This window comes from Dermacentor variabilis, chromosome 1 (genome assembly GCF_050947875.1).
Source record: "Dermacentor variabilis isolate Ectoservices chromosome 1, ASM5094787v1, whole genome shotgun sequence".
In the NCBI taxonomy this organism is placed as follows: Eukaryota; Metazoa; Arthropoda; class Arachnida; order Ixodida; family Ixodidae; genus Dermacentor; species Dermacentor variabilis.
The window spans coordinates 141,871,987-141,892,329 of record NC_134568.1 but is presented as its reverse complement, the minus strand read 5'-3'; the positions used below and the strand labels follow the sequence as shown (position 1 = coordinate 141,892,329).

The following is a 20,343-nucleotide window of genomic DNA, read 5'->3' as shown; positions in this document are numbered from 1 at the left end:
AAACTGGAGTATGCCTGCATAGTGTGGGACCCTTACACAAAAACGAACATTGGTGCACTAGAAAGAGTACAGCGTAAAGCAATCAGATTTATTTTTTCGAAATACCGTATGACTGATTCCCCGACAGCAATAATGAGACAACATGGCATTCAGACATTAGAAATACGAAGAAAAATACAACGGCTGAAATTTCTTTTTCTTCTTAAAAATAATCTCCTCGCCCTCACTCCTGAGCCTTATGTAACGCCAATGGCAGCACGCCGAACACGTCATCGTCATGCTGACTCTCTAACTCCCTATAATGCCAGAACTAACATTTTTAAATATTCTTTTTTCCCACGCACTATAACCGATTGGAATAATTTACCTCAGTCGCTACTAAAGAGTACTGATTCCATTGACCGTTTGAACTACTGATTTCATTTTTTTTCCTTCTCATTGCTTAAAATTGTACTGGCGGTTCATTTGTACATTTACTCTTCACTTTTGTTTTTGGAATTGTTTGGTTACAAGACCGAGTGTTCTTTTTACCCATTTGGTTCTCGCAGCTGGTGGACTCCATTGCTATTGTGCACACTAATTTGGTCCTTTTGTTCTTACGTCTGCAAATGCAATTATTCTGTATTTTGTATGCCCCTCCTGCCTGGGCCTCAATGAGGCCTGCAGTATTGTATAAATAAAATAATAAATAAAAAAAGTTAAGAAGTTAATTAGCCTTATTCCTCAAACTTTAACCCAAAGTTTGATGTACATAAAAGTCTACATAAAGTTAATTGAAAGATGTATAAAGGCTCACATGAAGCTTTGCATATTTGTTAAATAATTGCCTGTCTTGAAACAAGCAAAAGAAGTTTAATAAATTTCACAAGTTGCTGTTGCTTTATCACCACCAAAAGGGCCTCCATGCTTACATATAACTTCAGTTCCACATTATGCTGCGCAGCAACCTATGTGGGAAAAGACGTGTGTGTGTGTGTGTTCAGGGTGATACACGCAAGGTGCCTCGAGTGGCCAGTCGCACGACAATTTTGCATGCAATTATGGACTTCTTTCACATTCAGAAAAACACTTTTATGTAGCACGTATTGAGCAACAGAAAGCTGTATCAGGAGTTTTTCATGTTGCTCTATAATTTTCATTGACACATTTCATCGAATATCTGAGATGCTGATTAACCAATTAAATGAATTATGTAATTAGCAGAATTGAAAAATAATCTGATTATCTCCAAGCAACGGAAAACAATATTACCTTTGTTCTGTCCAGCAACATGCTGTTTGCATATTTCTAAATTTTGGTGCATAATAATTGAGACACCCTGTCTATGTTGCTTGCCAAAGGGAGGTCCTGGAGTAATTACTGTGCTCAAAGTTCCAAAGTTAAAGCAGCAAAGGTTTAAATAACTGTTGCACACCCTTTATATCGCTCCCTTTTATGTAATAATCCATGCATTTGAATCGTGCAGTCTTAAGTTCAGACCATGTGCTTTATAAGACTGGCACTGTGCGAAATAACTTTCCAGGTATTCTGTCATTGACACTGCTTCTAAGGAGCACTTCTTGTTCTTTATGTGAACAGAATGGGATGGCCCATTGTTGAAAGGAGAGGGGAAGCGGCAACCCATCATCTTGCAGCAAAGTGTCACCATGCTGGCATACATGGACAAGGAGAACCGATCTGTGGCCCAGCAAGGTACGCAGCAGCAGAGTGGCTCGTTCCTAGACTCTTTTGTCACTGGCCACTCCAGGGACCTGCCCATCCTAATTGGAGCTGCTATGGGTGAGCTTTCTATTGCTTCCTTTCTTTTTATTTGAAGACTACATGATGTAGTACTTGCATGGGGGTGCGCAAAATCTAGAGCCTGCTGACATCTCCACAGCAACTATGTATTCATTTAAGTGCAGAAAGCACAGTGGGTTATCGACAGCACCATATTTCCAGTGTATGTAGGCTGTTCTTTACCAAACTGATTACTTCCAGCTTACTCTGGCCTCATTTTACTGTGATGGTTATTGAAATGAACATTATCTCTAAATAATGACTGGCAGCTTGCTAGCCGAGAGCCATTTCTCGTAATTTTAACAATTCATAATAGAGGTTACAATGTACTCACTGGCTTTCAAGAAGCGATTCTCTGCTCAGACACTGCGTTACTTAAGTATCCATTTGAGTATTTTTTTTTTCTTTTTAAATGGTAGCTGGTGACATGTTAAATGGCATGTGGCATTTGTTGATAAGCAACCACACCAGCCAGTAACATTTATTCTGTGTTGCTTTTGGTTTGTGTATTATGCACTGTATGAATAATAACTTATGTAATTTAACATTGCATTACATTATGAGGTTTTACGTGCCAAAACCACGATTTGATTATGAGGCACACCATAGTAAGGGACTCCGGAAACTTGGACCACCTGGGTTTCCTTAACGTGCACCTAAATCTATTATGTAACTTAAAAAAGTATGCATAATAGTATGTTACAAGTTTACACGGCAGCAGCACGCAGCTACTTCTAGTTTAGCATGGAAGTCATTGTATACTTCAAAGAATCTGGCCTTCTTAGTGTTGGAAGTATATTGATTCGTCCCCTAATAACAAGATATGATGACGTTAATGAAAAAGTGTTTGATACATCCAGTGAAAACAAAACAAAATGAATGCGAACTGGATTTTAGATGTATTAGTGCATTGGGTGCTGATTATTTGAAATTATTTGTTCTGTATGAATGCGAATGGTTATTCCAGCAAGCTTTATTTACTTTGCCACTGACAGAAGTGCAGGCTTTCTTTAAATCTACTTTTGCTCTCATGAACAGGTGAAAACTGCAAAGATGGGTAAGGCACTTTATGTTCACTGAATCCAGGTAATGTGGTCAATATGTCGTTGATTTTAAGCTTTTTGTTTTGTTTTTTCTTGTGCTGGCCTATTCGGTGACAGGTGCTGTGGGACTCATTGTGATCATCCTGGCTGTAGTGGTGGTGTGGCACTGCTGTTCAAGAAAAACAAGTAACGATAAAGCCTACGGTAAGTGTGTGAAAAAGCCATGCACTTGTGGAGAGCTGTGAACTGAATGTTCTTTTGCTTGATGTCGAGTTCCACATGTATAGCACAATTCTGCTTCCTCTAAAAGCTGTGAAAGTAAGCTCTGAAAACAGCTCTGACAACATGAAGAGGACGCAAAGATCTTTTGAACCAAAATTATTGCTGCCTTGGCAAGGAGTGATGCATTGCAATGCTTATGCTCTAAAGGCTAGCTTATGTATTCACGGGGATTAAGACTTATGAATGTTGACAAAAGGACAGCCACCACTATAGCTCAATTAGTAGCTAATGTGCATTCACAGCAGTCCGTGTGACGTCTGCATGTTATGAGTCATGCTGTTAACCTTCTACAATTGGCCTTGAAATCTTATCTGGTTTTAACTGCTTCGAGTTAACGGGGGTTTACTGCAATTTTGTTCCAGAGCATATTTATTACGTAGTGCATAATTCAAACTGAAATTTCAGTTTAAGTTATGCACTATGTAATAGATATATGCTCTGGAACAAAACTGTAGTAAATGCCTATTAACTCGAAGCTGTCAAAACCGGATAAAATTTCAAGATAAATGGAGTTTCGAGACAAGCGATATCACAAAAATTGAAGCCCTCTGGCCACGCGTGGGGCACAGGGAGACTTTCCAAAATACCACTAGTAATATTTTCGGTCACGTTTGCATGCATCGCCATCAGAGACATCGGCGACTACGGGCTACGGCGTTACCATGGCACTGGGCCAAGGCAGCGTGCTTGGCGCAGTCAATACGATTGATTCTGATACAATATTTGAAGCCTATCATCCAAGCATAACAGTTTTCAGGCACCGAAAAAGCTGACAGTGCTGCTTTCTGTATCGTAATGAATTCCGAACAGTTTGACTTCGAAAACCGAAAGTGCGTAACAGCGCAATTGTCACGCCGTTAGCGGACGCCCACAAGTGATACAGCACTTAATGCTTCACCATCGTGGGAGCATAGCCAGCGTCCTTATCAAGCCATGATCTTGCTGAAACACTGTGGGCTCGCATGCCGTCTTCTTTTGGGTGCAATGCTTGAGCTGATCACACCTGCTCAAAAGTGCCGATCATCTTGCCCAAGGTCACTACCAATATGTTGTGACCCCATTAATGCATCACTGATAGCGTCCTAAATTATAGAAAAAAAAAACAAACAGGAAGATCGCGTGAGTAGCGATGGATAGAAACAAGGGGGAAAGATAGGTGGAAGAGCACGGCGCAATGTCTGGCTCGGCTAGCGAGCTGCTGCCGGTTAAAAACCAAGGAGGCCAAATACTGCTGGAGTGGATAGAATGCCCTTCAAGTGAAGCCACTGCATCGCCTTCTTGTGGGGGGCAAGAGCACGCCAGTCGCCGCAGCTAATGTGTTTCGAGTCGTCGTATCTTGTCATGCGGCGTGCTGCGCGGATCCCAAAATGTGCTAGTGCGCTCGGGTGTTTTTAGGAAAGTTAACGTACAAGCAGGTGACATGTTAGCATTATCCTTCCCATTTCGCAGATTACCATTGCCCTGCTCAAGAATAAAGGAAAATTTTATATTTCAGGCTAAAAGGCCACCACTAATGTTCAGAGACCCTCCATGCAATGAGGATGCTAAATCATTGGCAACACGTGATGAAAATGAAGATTATAATGAATATTTATTTGTGTTGCATGTACTGCTACTTCTCATGCTAACCCGCCGTGGTTGCTCATTGGCTATGGTGTTGGGCTGCTGAGCACGAGGTCGCGGGATCGAATCCCAGCCACGGTGGCCGTATTTCGATGGGGGCAAAATGCGAAAACACCTGTGTACTTAGATTTAGCTGCACAGTAAAGAACCCCAGGTGGTCGAAATTTCCGGAGTCCTCCACTACGGCGTGCCTCATAATCAGAAAGTGGTTTTAGCGTGTAAAACCCCATAATTTAATTTAACTTCTCATGCTACATTTTCAGTTTTTAATTGCTTTTTGTTGTGACAGCTTTCATGATTAATGAATTTCTACACTGAATTAAAGAAGGTGAATAAATGCTAATTATTGTGTGATTTTTTTTCTACTTTGCGGCAGCTGCATATTGACGCCGATGAAATGGAAAAATGGCCCAGTACTCAGATATCTGCGATTGGGAGGCCTCCAATATGGCTCGCCTCATAGCCCACAGTGTTGCATTAGAACTTTAAAAATCGTTAAGCAATTAAATACTACTGGAAAAGTCAGTGAATAGCGCTGCGAAGCTCTTGGCAGGCTGGTTCTTGCCCCCCGCCTTGCGCTTCACCCGAGCTCATAGACCGGTATAGGCGACTTCCACTCCAGCAGTTTTTCTTTAACCTCCTTGGTAAAAACCGAGTGCAAGCGATGCTGCCCTGTTGCCTTTTCCGAGCCGTTTTCGAAGTCAAGATTTCGATATATCCAAAGACTGCCATAAAAACATTTCGAGATAAGAGGTGAAAAACACATGGGTTGTGACCACGGCAGGAAAGAAAATTCGACTTAAGCGATATTGAGAGATGTCAGAGTTCGAGTTAACGAAGGTTTACTGTATACGTGGTCGTACAGGGTTTATTATGAAAGTAATGTGCATGATTTTATTATGACGTGGCTATCCATGGCAGCGCGGTAAAACCGGTCAGAAAATGTGGGGAGTGTCTTGCCCTGCCAACGCAGCCGCTCGCTAGTTTACTCCGAGCAGTGTGAGCGGATAACACGGCGCGATGGAGCATTCGCTTGAACAGTGATACGCTATCAAGTTTTGCGTGGAGCTTGGAAATAATGCAACCAAAACATTCCAAATGCTTCAAGAGGCCTTCAGGGACGACTGCATTTCAAGGTCACAGTCTGGGGGGTGGCATAGGGTGTTCAAGAAGGGCCGGGAGGAGGTCGCCGACGAACCCCGTTCTGGACGCCCAACAACTACCAGAACCGACGAAAACATGGATCGTGTGTGCGAAGTTTTGTGTTCCGACCGTCGATTGAGCATCCAGCAAATTGGTGACACCCTACACATGTCCACATTTGTGGTACTTGGGATAATGACCGAGGATCTGCAAATGCGCAAGGTCTGCACGAAGCTTGTGCCAAAAGTGTTGACAGAATATCAGAAAGAACTTCAAGTTTTGCGTTGTCAAGAATTGTTGGATTTGATTCAAAATGAGCCAGACTTTCTTAACTCTGTCGTAACCGGAGATGAATCCTGGATGTTCAAATACGACCCAGAATCGAAAAGGCAGAGCAGCGAGTGGCACACAAAATCATCCCCCCGTCCCAAGAAAGCGTGAATGAGTAAGTCTCGCATCAAAACAATGCTCATTGTCTTCTTTGACGCCCGCGGAATCGTCCATTTTGAGTTTGTACCAGAGGGAGAAACTGTCAACTCAGCCTTTTACCTGGAGGTGCTCAAGAGATTGAAATGCCGGGTTGCACATGTGAGATCTGACATCAAAGACACGGTCAAGCTCCACCTTGACAGTGCCCCCAGCCACACGTCCTTCATTGTTACCAACTTCCTGGCCCTGAGCTACATCCGGGTGGTCCCCCATCCCCTTACAGTCCCGACTTGGCTCCGTGCGACTTTTTTTTGTTTCGCCAACTGAAGAGAGCACTGAAAGGAAAGCATTGGGAGACCGTGGGAGACCGTAACAGGGGATGCGCGAGGGTCGCGCATCCCCTGATATGTTTTTCCCGCATAGCTCCCTTTTCCTGCAATCCGGCTTCGCCGCGTGGCCTGCGTGATGCCCGCGGCAGTCGGTCTGGTTGAGGCGCCGTACGAGAAATGGCGCAAGTGTTGCGCTGCTAACGCCGCCTCCGACAGGGTTACTTGGGAGCGAAAAGGAGAAAGCTATCTCTCTTTCCCGGCGGATCGGCGAACAGCGCGGACGTCCCGCGCGCGCACCGATCTATGCTTCTGCGAGACCGCCTCGCGTGGCCTGCCTTCGAACGCGCCACCGTTCGCGTGACCGTACGCGCGAACGACCAGGCGTTGGGCCCCAGCATGGGGCGAACATATCCGCTCGCTATCCGGTCGCGGTGAGTCGGACTTCTAGATTTGTCGCGCACCCATCGGCATGTTTTGTGGATAGCAACTCGGCTAGCAGGCATTGATCTATGAAAGGTGCAATAAATGCTCTTGTGATTGTTTGCACTACTGCATTGTCGTTCCTTTGTCCCAAGAGTACGGGTGAGAGACCCCCCACATCTGGCACCCAACGTGGGGCGAACCACACATCTGGCTGCCCAACGTGGACCTCTTGGGGCATCGGACGATAAATTTAACAGTTTTGCTTCGTTCAAGACGTTTGTTTGAACCGAAGCATAGGGCTAGCGTAGATTTTGATCGCTAGCGTTGGCAGCGTGTTTTCTTGAGCGAGGCGACGGTGGCTGTAGTGTGTTTGAACATGTCAACATGCTAAGCCTTTTCGCAAGTGTTTTTCTTTAATGACATTCGTCGGTACGAGAGCCACGTGGTCTGCATCCCGGGAGAGCGAGACTTAGCGCCCGCGGAGAATTGGCAAGCCTGAAGTGAGTGAGTGCGGGAGCCTCGTGGGTGGTCCGAATTTCTTATGTAAATAGCTTCTTCTATCTCTTTGACTCTGATGAAGTCGCGGCTCTGGGAGCCGGGTGGCCGCGGGCCATGGGTGCCGCTACGGGTTGACTGGTATTGCGGCCTAGCACCGGGCGCTCCGACACCGTCTGGGACGGTGGGCGCCGTCAACTCGGATGCTGTGTGCACCGAGCGGAGTAGGACCACCTAACAGAGCTGACGTCTCCTCGCGGCTGCCTGTTTTGCGCCCATTTTGGGTGTTGCTTTTTGGATGCCGGTTGTTGTCAGGGTAGCGACGCTTTAGGCCTAAGGCTTTACGAAGCTGCCTGTCGCATGTGGAGGGACACAGCCTGGTGGATTGTGGCGTTGAGGTGTTGCACTTTGCTTGCCTCATTCTAGTTAGCCTCGCACGAATTGAAATTACTCGTTCGACTCAAGGAAGCGAGCTTCGTTCACGTGAACTTAGCAACTGAGTAGCTGCCTGATCTTTTGCTAGCCGAGTTGAACATTGTACCACGTGGGCGATGCGCATGCAGAATTCCTCTCCATTGCACTACTTTAGTGTTTGCCGAGTGTGTTGAGTGTACGCAGCGTGATTGGAGTCACCCCTGGCTTGCTGTCACCTGAGCATCGTCTGCGCTGCTGCCCCGGACTACGATCGAGCCACCCCGGGCGATGGTGATGCTGTGGCCAGTTCGGCGCAGCGACTTCGGCGGCCTCCTGTATCCAGCTCACAGTCCTTGGCTGCGGACAAAAGAGCCGGCAGTCACCGACAGCTACGGCGGCTCTTGCCAGCAGGGCGTGTCGGCGCGAGCGACGCTTGCTCGTTCCAACTACTGCGTCGCCGTTTCTGGAGTCCTGGCCTGGAATCGTGCCGTCGAGTCTGCAAAGCTGCTGCTGTGACCGGCGGACGCCAGCGGTGTACCCAAGGACAATGTCGGCTCGCATGCTATGGACAGCGTGTGGACATTACCTCAGCGCGGCCGCTGTTGCATGTACTACCTTGTTCGCGAAGCATGCGTTGATGTTAGACTGTGTGACATGTTTCGCCGGAATATGTAGTGATTTAAGGTTGGGGGGATGTGGGGATGCGCGACTCTCGCATGTCCCCTGATATGTTTTTCCTGCATAGCGCGTCTCCTGTAATCCGGCTTCGCCGCGTGGCCTGGCGCCCGCGGCGGTCGGAGTGGTTGAGGCGCAGTACGAGAGATGGCGCGAGTGTTGCGCTGCTAGCGCCGCCGACAGGCGGGGTTACTTGGGCGCCGAAAGACAAGGCGCTTGCTCTCTTGGGATCGGGACAGCATGCAGCACAAACGTGCCGTGCTGCGCGTGCGCCGATCCATGCTTCTGCAAGACCGTCTCGTGTGGCCGCCTTGGAACGCGCCACCGTCCGCGTGACCGTACACGCGAACAACCAGGCGTTAGGATCCAGCATGGGGCAAACATATTCGCTCGCTATCCGGTCGCGGTGAGTCGGACTTCTAGATTTGTCGCGCACCCATCGGCATGTTTTGTGGATAGCAACTCGGCTAGCTGGCATTGATCTATGAAAGGTGCAATAAATGCTCTTGTGATTGTTTGCACTACTGTGTTGTCGTTCCTTTGTCCCAAGAGTACGGGAGGAGAACCCCACAAAGTGTATTGATGCAGAGGGAGGGTATGTTGAAAAATTTTAACCATTTGTACAGGTCCGGTCAATAAATCTATTTTTCTTAGAGAATGTGCATTACTTTCATAATGGACCCTGTATACAGTAATGTACTCATAAAAAAATCTTGTGCCTCCCTCTGTGAAACATGAAAGGGGCCCTGAAACACTTTTTGAACATAGTAAGAAAACTAAGTAATGTGTGAGTCAAATACTATTGCACTGCATGGAGCTGGGAACATACAATCGCGTGTTAAAAGCGAAGTTGAGAAACCGCGTGGCCAGGAACGACTTCGACACAACCAACAAAAACGAACACGAGCAGTTAAGTTGTTCGCAGAACTGCACTGAATGAGGAGCCAGCGAGCAACATGCGAGCAATGTGCTTGCGGCGCAGTTGGCGCAGTCCATTTATGTTTCAAAAGGTGGGGCGGCGCAGGGCTATGGGCGCAGCCCATTTGTGTTCGGAGGGGTGGAAGGGCGACAGAAGAGAGCCGCGTGGAGATGGGTGGAAAAAGAGCGCGCGGCAGCTGTTGGAGCAGCGGCCCATTGTGTAGCGGCTCGAATTTCTCGTTTTCTTTTTTTCTTTTCAAGGCTTTTGCATTTCACTACCTTTTGGCTCAGACACCCAGCAGCCAGACTCCATCCTTATAACCGATAATGTGGCATTGGGGCATTGTAGGGAGCGGGTTATTTCACCATGGAAAACAAACAAAAGTCTACGGTGCAGCAGCTTCTCATTGTTATAACCGATATGTTGTTAAAACCTGTGTCGTTATAAGTGGGTTCGACGGTACATGCTTTTTTCTTTTTTCTCTTTGATTTGTTTGTTGCTTTATGTCTGGCTGATTTCTTTTCTATTTTTTTATAAGTTCCTTGTATGAATCGTTTGTTCTCAATTATATTTCTTGTATAACTTGCCATATTTTTTCCATTGTTGTTCAGTACTCTGTAACCCACTCCCCTCTATATTGTTGGTGCATTTAATGGTATATAGAATAAATTAACTTGTGCTCATCGTACTTAGTGGCCTGGCGGCAGTTTTTTATTTTAAGTTCTTTTTTTTTTTTCGCGTGGGCCCAGCGAACTACGATCACCTGGCATGAACGGCTTGGACCACATCATTATTGTTATTATATGTGGGCTATGCCTGCCTTATAGGTGTCTGATAATGAAGTGTTAAGAAGCGAGCTAAAGTGAAAAACGACAGTGACAGGAAAGAGGGGCACAATGCTTTTTCCTGTCCTTGTAGTGATTTCTTGCTTTAATTCGTGTTTTAACACAACATAATAAGTATGAGCCAACTAGCCTAGCAGCAAGTAGGGATACATTATAACTGTCTGCAGTTTCTGATGACATTTAACTACCTGGGATTCCATAAAGTTTGAATTAATCAAAATTATAAAAAGGTTTGCTTGAATATGGCAGCTTCAGTATGCATTTGAAAAACAAGCCAGCGTGACCTAAATTTTGAGATTTCTTTGAGCTAACCAGAACTTTGAATTACATCTAAGTTTGAGTGTCAGGAGTTTACTAAATTTTAGTGAATTTTTTCTGGAACCTAAAGTATAGTAGAAATGGGTGCACCTAATTTGCCGTGTTAGTCATGTCTTTTGTGAACACATGCCTTTCTAGTTAGATGTTACTGCTCTTCCACATGAACTAAGGTGTAATACTTGAGTTTCTCCTTCACTTCTGTGTAACATCATTGCTCCTTTTTCCCTTGTTTCAGTTGTGGAGAACCTGAGTCGCAGCAGCAGTGTATCAAGACCACCACCTGCAAGTATGGTACAGAGGTGAGATCTGCTAGTGAATCAGTAAATAGTGGCTGCTCGTATGATAGTCAACTGCATTGTATTTTTCTGATGCCCTCATCATCCACTAAATTTGCCTCATCATAGTGGCACTTTGAGCGAGTGCACAGTGCCTTGCTGAGTGTCACTTTGGCCACATGGTGCTAGAGGACAAAACGAAGTGCCCTTCGGAATCGGTGAAAATGACAATCTATGAAGCCATAGGGCTTATATCAGGGCTTATACAGAGTGTTTGTTGCTTCTAGACCATACAGAATTTTTCAGAATTGCCTGTGGCAGATAGTGTAATTATAGTCCTTGAGCTGGATTACCTGAAGCGACAGACATTGTACTCATACGAGAAATCGAAATGCATAATCGGCTAAATAACAAAAAAAAAAGGAAGCGGTTTTGGGCTAGTTGGTATGTCATAATTACCCAGGAGAGTGGTAGCGTGAAGCAAAAGAACTACTGGATGATGAGACAAACATGGACGAGTGCTTCTTTCAAATGAGGTTTATTGTGGAAAAACGTGGAAATAAGTAGTCTACAAAAGTACAGAAATAAATAAATAAACAGGCTTGTTTATCAAAGGAATGACACAAGTCACAAAATGCTAAATTGCAGTTTTATCGCCTCATGCATGCACTGGTGCTTTCCAAGAAGCTCAATTCCTTGTCCGATTGCGACAATGACGGCTGACCTTATTTGGAAGTACCGCTCGTCCTTGCTTGTCTTGTCGTCCAGTAGTTACATTTCTTCGCCTAGCTGCTTTCCGCAGTAAATAATCAAAATTCACTAATTAACTTTTTAATGAATTACTTTACAGTATGCATTGCAATTTACGAATTGTAGCGGATGAGTTTGCAAGGCATATTCACTTGGGACAAATTCTGAGGATCGCACAGGTTCCGAGATATGCACCATTAAACTTTCAGCGAAAATGCACTTGTGTTCCACTTACTTTTATAACAAACTGCCATTTTATGCATCAAGGCACAAAGGTAACTGGAATGCCCTCGTATTTCGTTGCATGCTTTTGGAATGAATATCCCGTAACTGGCGTCATCCTGAAAATTTGATCCAAGTGGATGTGCCTCGTGAACTCATCGGCTTCAATTTGTAAATTGCAATCTGCAATTAAGTAATTAGGTGAAAATGCTGATTACTGATTTTTTTTAATTAGTGAATTATACATTGCAATTTCTCGTACAAGTTATGTCTGTCTCATTGAGTAATGCACCTCAACAGCCAAATTACCATGAGAATGACGCTACCTGCCACAGGTAATCTTTCAGATTCTGTATGGTCTGAAAAAATCTCCTAAGGTCCCTGGTGCTATTCTATAAGTATCATAGATTTCTATAAATGACTACTCTTTTATTAAAAAAAAAGAATGGTTATTAACAAGAGTCCTTGCAATAAAGAATAGAAATACAGTTAACTTCCGTTAATTCGACCCGGATGGGACTGGTGAAAGTAATCGAATTATCTGGTTGAATTAACCAAGATGCAGAAAAAATGCCAAAATGCATTGCTGATTCATTTGGCAGTATTTGCCCTATTATAGCACACCCTCGAATCAAATGTGCGACCGCTTTCTATGTATCTAAAGTAGAAAACTAATGAAGGAATGACATTAAAGCTCCTAAAGAGACTAAGTCTAACACGCACCCGATTTTTTATTTAAAAAAAATTGTTGCAATAAGGTGGCTGGTTTCCTAAAGTCAGCTTTGCCACATGTTTTCTTTTTTTAAATTATGGGGTTTTACGTGCCAAAACCACTTTCTGATTATGAGGCACGCCGTAGTGGGGGACTCCGGAAATTTCGACCACCTGGGGTTCTTTAACGTGCACCTAAATCTAAGTACACAAATGTTTTCGCATTTCGCCCCCATCGAAATGCGGCCGCCGTGGCCGGGATTCGATCCCGCGACCTCGTGCTCAGCAGCCTAACACCATAGCCACTGAGCAACCACGGCGGGTTGTTTTCTTTTCTTTTTTTTTTTTTAAGTGAATGGTAAAGCATATTGAATTAAGCATATTAAGTGAATGGTAAAGATCATTGTGGAGGGGGTTTTGGTTTCGTTCCCAATTGCACCATGCAGGCAATTTTCGGCCAAATGTTCTTTAAAAAAAATGAAAGGCACGCCTTAGAATCGGGTTAATACCGTAATCCGACATTGTGAGCTACGATTATTGCTTGAAAATATTCCTAGGGCGGGCTGAAAATAGGCGTTTGTGATGGGGGTGATGTGTGCTCAGCACATTCACTGTCCCCTAAGGTCCTCTGGGACAGACTGTGTATGAAGGGGTCGCTATCGGGATCACTGTGTGTGCCAGGAGCATACATTCTGACTGGTCAAATCCGAATTATCTGGTGAAGGCCAATTTTAGGATCGAAATAGCAAAAGCTTGGGCCCGTAGAAATGCATGGGTGCCGGCCAGGAGCTTCGGTCGGGATCAAATTAACCGAAGTCGAGTTAACACAGGTCTGCTGTACTATGATCTTGTTAACACGTCTATTCATTTTAAGTCAACACAGAAAGTGTGGCAACACAGCAAGCTCCAGCAAGTGTGGCTAAACCTTTCCTAAAGTTGCCCTAAATTTGTCACTAAATTTGCCCATCTGATTGGGATGTAAATTGCTTTTATTATTATCACATCACTAAGTGTCAACTTCCTGCATAGCTGGAGGCATCAGAAGGTAAAAAAAAGCATGCTATGGTGTTCAAAAACACTGACATAAAGTTTGAGTTGACTTGCTACCTATAGTGAATATCTGGAGGTTTGGTGTATTCTGCGTTCAATTTTGTAACAGGTAGCTTGCTCAGGCAGACATGTCATGTCATGTAGAGATGTCAAATGAAAGTGGGCTCAGTTTACAAGCATCCCGTGATGCACAAGAAAAGTTCCCCTGGTGAATGATGTGAACAGTGGTTAAAGGGGCATAAATACTTCGTTTAGCGCAAAATAACGGACACAAGAAAAGGCGACAGGACAAGGCGCTACTCTCAACTGACATCATTTTATTGCGTCACTCCTTTATAGACAGCAGAAACTAGAGGAACATGCGCAGTGAACACCGTATGCAGGAACCACCAACATCCGATCACAAGAGCGCACTCATGCGACAGCATCTAAAAAATCATATTCAGCACTGTACAAGTTTAAAGAAGGCACACTAATGCACTGTGACCCTAAAGGGGCCCTGAAGCACTTTTTATTGAAGTTGAGAAATGCATTTTTAGACTATTTCAGGAATACTTTTCCGTAAAAAGGTCTTCAATGCATTCAGCAGAAGCAGAGTTATTGGCAATCGAGCACCATTCGAGGTGCTGCCACTCCTTCTTCCATGGTTTGTGCTGGGAAGGTTACTGCAGAGCAGGGTGGTGCCCACAACTCTCTGCCTATTGAACATCGCTATGGTGCACAGTTCAAATTTGATTTTGGATGTTCACATAGTACCACTATTTCTTATCTTGGCACCTATGACGTGCCAAACGCGATTGCCCACAGCGAGCCACATTGTGCTCAGGCAGTGGACTCGTCGTGGCACCCCACAGGAGCCGCAGCATCTACACTACATAGCAGATCACAGATACATCCAACTGCAGCATCTGCTTTGTGCACGACAGGGCTTTAGTGCGTGCTAGCACTCATATGCTCCCGTCTGGCTGTGCTACAGGGTGCGGACTAGCTTTGTCCTGTACCAGCTTGACCGAAGGATAGGAGCCACATCCAACTTGTGCATTTTGAAGTGCTGTCAATAGCTCATTATAAAGCAAAGTCTTCCAGGGCATCTAATGAGCAGTGGCCAGGAGTGAGCGTGTGCTGGCAAGCGTGTGTGCATGTCGTGTGACCTTAAGTTTCGCGTGATTGGAGGCTATTTGAGAATTCAAAACTAGTTGAAATGAGCGAGACCCAATGGCCACAACTTCAGCGAGCAGGCTGGCCAAAGCTTAATTCCTACGCGGGCGCCCGCGGTCCAGCGTAAGCACACTATAGTCAGCTTCTTTCGGAAGTACGTAATTATTATCAAAATTCTAAAGCAGATTGTTGCTACTTCAGCCTATTCATTAAACGGTGTCAATAAATAGACAGAAGGGCACTGATCAAAACACCCTTCTTGATTGCTGTCTGCTATTGGCCAATAGTAGCCGCATATGAGAATCTGCTATATTACAAAATAAAACGCCCAAAAAAGAGTGAAGAGCAGGCTTCTGTTGAAATGACGTTTGAGAGAAAGGTGACTTCGCGCTCTGCTTGCGCGATGCACGCGCCGCGCACGACTCCAAAATTTGGATGAGATGTTCACAGCAGTGTATGCTATTAGCGGACTGTGTTTTTTCAACAAGCCCAAGGGGTGGTTTTGAACCCGTTTAATAAATAAGGTCCATCTGAATATTTAAATGAGAGTTCAAGAGAAAACTTGTGCAGAGGCTTGTTACAGCATGATCAGCTTAGCTTTATTCTGTTTGCAGGGAATGAATAAGTATTTCTCCATGTATTTGTGTACACATATGATGCGTAATGCCTAACTCCTTAGTCAAATTTATGCATTATTACATTATAGCTCTGTGAATGTTCTGAAATTAAACCAGCAGTATACTTGTCGGGTACTGTCCAGTTCACTTCACAGGTTTGCTTGCACATCAACATTATCGTGTTGCTACAAATAAAGCATGTTATCTTGTAATGCACACACTTGGGTCACAAACTTAGTAAAGTGTTCATATTTTGCACTGAGTACTGTGTCATGTCAGTGGCAAACACTAGAGAAGCATTTCACATTAGCCATTGTTTTGCTGTGTTTTTGCTGGTAACGTGTGTTCTATTTTGATTTAGCATATCTTCTGTGTATATGCTGCATCTTTGCGTAAGCTGCAGCCCTCTTCTAAACAGGTCTCCGAAGAAAAAGTTGGTGCATAAGTCACATTGGGTGTATAAAACATACTTATTTTCACAATCAGTTGAGTGAAAAGGGACTCCCATTGTATTCCTTTGTATTCCCATTACAGAATAATGTTGTTAGTGTCTTAGTGTGGCTGATGTGCAATCTGCTACAATACACAGTCATGATGGATGATGTGTGATGTGCTGCGAGAGCTAAGCATGGATGTCGAAGATTTACAATCTTTGTCGAAAGTATATGGGGTACATTGCGTGCAACTGGAAGGCTGTTTAAGGCTGTAGTATGCAACAAGTTTCAATCCTCTCAGAATGAGAAAAAAAACCTCATACTCACCATCCAGAGGTGTAGGGGCTAGGAACACCCCGCAAACGGTACCACACAGCTGGACATCATATATGGGGAAAGCACAGAGTAGCCTGCATACTTTTGACAAAGGCTGTACAGCATGCTAATCTGAAACTCTTCTTCAATGCTATGTTTAGGAAGTTGGACATTTATGTGTTGGGATGTTCTTGTCATACTTCAGTTCATTATCTTATGGTACATTCAGCTGGTCTCTTTGGCGCTCTGGCTCGTATTGCAATGACATTGAGCTTACTCTTGATTGGAGCTAGAGAAAGCGTGACTGAGCCAGATGTTCAGCTGCTCACCAGAACAATCATAGGCCGGAAGAGGAAACATGCCAGAATGTCTTCTGTTGTAAACAAAGTGCGCAGGCACCGAGGCACCGCCGTGCATGTCACCATGGCAGTGGCCACGACAACAATGGAAGCTGTAAAAGCCGTGCGACCAAACTCAGCCATTCCTAGATCATGCTCTTAGGTTGAATGGGAGAGCGCCGCTGAGTTTTCTGAGCTGTAGCGCACTGCTCTGAACAAAGAACAAGCCAAATGTGTTCGGAGCACTTTTCAGGTAGACAATTGTAACGCACGCCACCAGAGCACTCTTTAGCACTCGAAAACGACCAGTTGAATGTACCATTAGAAAGCATGTTCATCATTTTATTATTATTTATTTCTTTTTGTTTTTTGACAAATGAGCATATTCTGTTTCTTCATGCATTTACTCCACTTGCTCAACAGTGACTCTGTGATCTTCCTGAGTGCAAAACCTCACCACCCGACTGGCACCCGGCTGGGTGGAACTACACCAGATGGGACAGGCTCGGTTGAGAGCATGTCACAGTTGCACTTTGGGCATCATGGCTTCATAGGAGATGTAAGGCTTTTTATAAGTAATCCATGGAAATTTTGCTACTCATTGCAGTTCCAACCGCAAGAGCAAAGACTCTGTAGACTGCCACCATTGATTCTCTCTTGCCCTTGATGATTTGTTTTAGCTGGACAGAAATTTTCTTTAATGTTTAACGTTCCGTTATGAACGGTGTATAAATTTTCTGTACTAAAAAAGTACTTCATAACCAAGAGGTTTCTGATGACTTGCATAATTTGAAACTGTATTTATGTATTTATGCTAACTGTTGTGCATTTAGCTTACTATAGCTAAGTGCTTTGTTTTTTTTTCATGTATTGGTAGGCTTTTACACTCATTGATGCTGTGCTGCTGCTTGATGTTTCTTTTTTCCCTTCTTTCTGCGTTCTAGCTTCCTTGCTTTCAAGAAGGTTAAGCACTCTCACTTAAGTGCCACTGGGGCTTTTCTGATTATGGGACAGGGATGAATTTTATGTCTAACAGTTGCACTACTGCTTAAGTGTTCAATATTCCTTTATAAACCACTGTAAGCACGCAAGAACTCTTGTTCTACCACTCAACACAAAGCTGCATATTTTATTCACGATCATGACTGCCACACTTTGATAGGGATCAAGTGCAAAGATGCTTGTGCACCGAGATTTTGGTGGCGCGTTAAAAATGTGAGCTCGCCAAATTTAATCGATTCCTCTGCATGACACCTGTAATAGTCTTACTGTGCCCTTTGACATTTAAATCCTAGAGTTGTTACTATTGTACGGGTGTTTTTTTACAGCAGGGTTGGCAGGAGAGATAGAATGTGTTGCTGCACGTATTTGTGTTCCTTTATTGGCTACCACTGATTTCAGTGCCTTGAGGTGTACACCATGTGTATTGTCGAAAGAAGACAAATCGAAAAAAGAAGACAGTGTCAAAAGAAAACAAATCGAGAACAGAAGACAATGTCGAAAAAAGAAGTGAAGCTAGTTAAGAAGAAATTAATGCACAGCTTATCCTAGCTTTTTTTTTTTTTTCATTTTGCTGAATGAGCTATTTGTGGGAGGCTGTTCAACTTTGAATGCGTCTTGTGGAAAGCCATGGCTGACATGCACTGTTATAGGAATAGAGCCAATGACAGTGTGGTTTGCAACCAGGGATTATGACCACTATGCCACAATTGTGTAGTGGAAGTGTGGAAAAAATAATAGTAATAATAAACATGCTTGCATTGTTTCATCGTGGAACCAGACTAGAGAGTTTTACTGCGAACTTCCTTCCAAGTCAGAAGTAACCCAGAAACTGTTCATTTAACTGAACGATTCCCTTTAAGCCTCATTTTGGTGTGGTGCTGCCGTAAACATGGCTGCTAAGTGAGTGGCTGGACAGAAATTTACCAGCTGCTGCTAATGGGGGGCAGCCATTGAACATACTTGTCAAAAGTGATAGCTACTGTGAAGCGTCTGTGTTCAGTAATTCTCATGCAAATACCTTGGAGAAAAAAAAAAGCAGTTATATAATCATAACATTACCCAAAATTTGTGCCCACGGGATACGAAAGTGTCTAGTACATTCTCAATGATATGATCACTCCTGATACAAATTTTGGGATGGTATGAATTTTTGAAAAGTCCCAGCCCAAGTTCTTTAGCTTACAAAATGCTAAGTTTCAAATGATGCGAACGGCCTTTCGCACCATGATGGGTGATATGAACAATCGAGCTGCGGCACGAACCCCGGTGGAGCTGGCAAAGAGACCACAGCACGCCGGTTGTGCCTTGTCAGGCCTCCGGTCACATTCTTGGTGCCAGGGCAACCTATGTCGCTCCGCTATGACCGCTCCGCCATGACTGCTCCGCCATGACCGCTCCGCTCCCCCCCCCCCCCACCAAGAGATAACCCTTTGCTTTGTGCAGTATCATGCTAATTGTCGACCATTTTCAAAGACCTTGTAACTTTATCAGGAGCTGGCAGTCGCACACGAATCAGTCGGGCTACGTCCGCAAAGATTGGCGGCATTCGCTTCCATAGGTAGCCTTATCTTATTACCTGCCTTCCATCGTTATTGCTGCATGATACCAAGTAGCTTTGCTGCTGCAAAGAAAAGCAAACAGATTTCCTTATCTTGCACAAATCATGTCGTTATCCCCATCAGGCAGCAGATAGGATGCAGCAACAATAGAAACTTGAGATAACCAGGCAAATCTTGAAATGTCATCTTCGAAACATGGAGAGTGTGCAACTGACAAAATGTGCATGAAACAAACACACCAGTGGTTCAAATTTGCATCAGCCAATAGGAGCTCTCTGCACACCACATAACTGCAGTAATGAATCACGAAGCTATAGTTTTCCCTTTCTGCACTCGCTGTTGTTGCTGTTACTTCTGCATGGAGAAATACAGCACTGCGGCTATCAAAATCTCCGATCTAGTGTTTACAGCAATACCAAGACGGTGGCGCTGCATCAATGAAAAGCCCTGCTCGCGTGATCAGTGGTGCGATAGCACCTCCTGATGCCTGATTTTCTTCTCGATTTGGAAGACAGCACACTAAAAAGTGCCACTTTCTCAATTTCTCCTGCACATTTATTCCAAATATTTCGCCACAAAATAAAGAAAGGCCTTAACTCTGCTAAAAAGTGAAATTACGGAAATTTTGAGCAAGTTGGCCATTTTATTGCTGCATCCCCCTTAATCTCCCGATTCTTTGCGTTTTTGAGTGATACGAATTATGGATTATGTTAATTTTTTCGCTGTCACGAGAGAGTTGTATTGTCCAGATTCCACTGTGTATATGTATATATATATATATATATATATATATATGTATATATATATATATATATATATATATATATATATATATATATATATATATATGTTGCGCCCCACCAGTGTGTTTGTGGGTGTCTAATATACTTTCAGTATGCCATCGATGTGGAGTAAACTATTTGTGGCAAATTGATACACAACACTAAGTCTGAATGTCCTGCTGTCTAGCAGTAGTAAATTGCTACATGGTTCTTGGCATTGGTTGTGTGCTCTCTGATGTCAAAGGCTGTGCGCATCTACAGATTTGTATATGTGAATGAGCAACAATTGACTTACCCACCGCGGTGGCTTAGCAGCTATGGTGTTGCGCTGCTAAGCACGAGGTCACGGGATAAAATCCAGGAGATCAGCATTTTCTAAGCAGAATTTTATTTCAAGTTCTAAGATTAAAATA

General features: G+C 44.1%; 1 protein-coding gene across 1 annotated transcript in view; it reads left to right on the top strand.

Moving 5' to 3' along the window:
* The window catches only part of LOC142585581 (uncharacterized), a 37,819-nt gene that overhangs the window by 2,096 nt on the left and 15,380 nt on the right, over nucleotides 1–20,343 (top strand). The window contains exons 2-5 of the mRNA XM_075696454.1: nucleotides 1,579–1,779; nucleotides 2,940–3,026; nucleotides 10,953–11,016; nucleotides 17,011–17,146. Coding sequence (XP_075552569.1) covers nucleotides 1,579–1,779; nucleotides 2,940–3,026; nucleotides 10,953–11,016; nucleotides 17,011–17,146 — 488 coding nt within the window. The remainder of the gene's footprint in view (nucleotides 1–1,578; nucleotides 1,780–2,939; nucleotides 3,027–10,952; nucleotides 11,017–17,010; nucleotides 17,147–20,343) is intronic.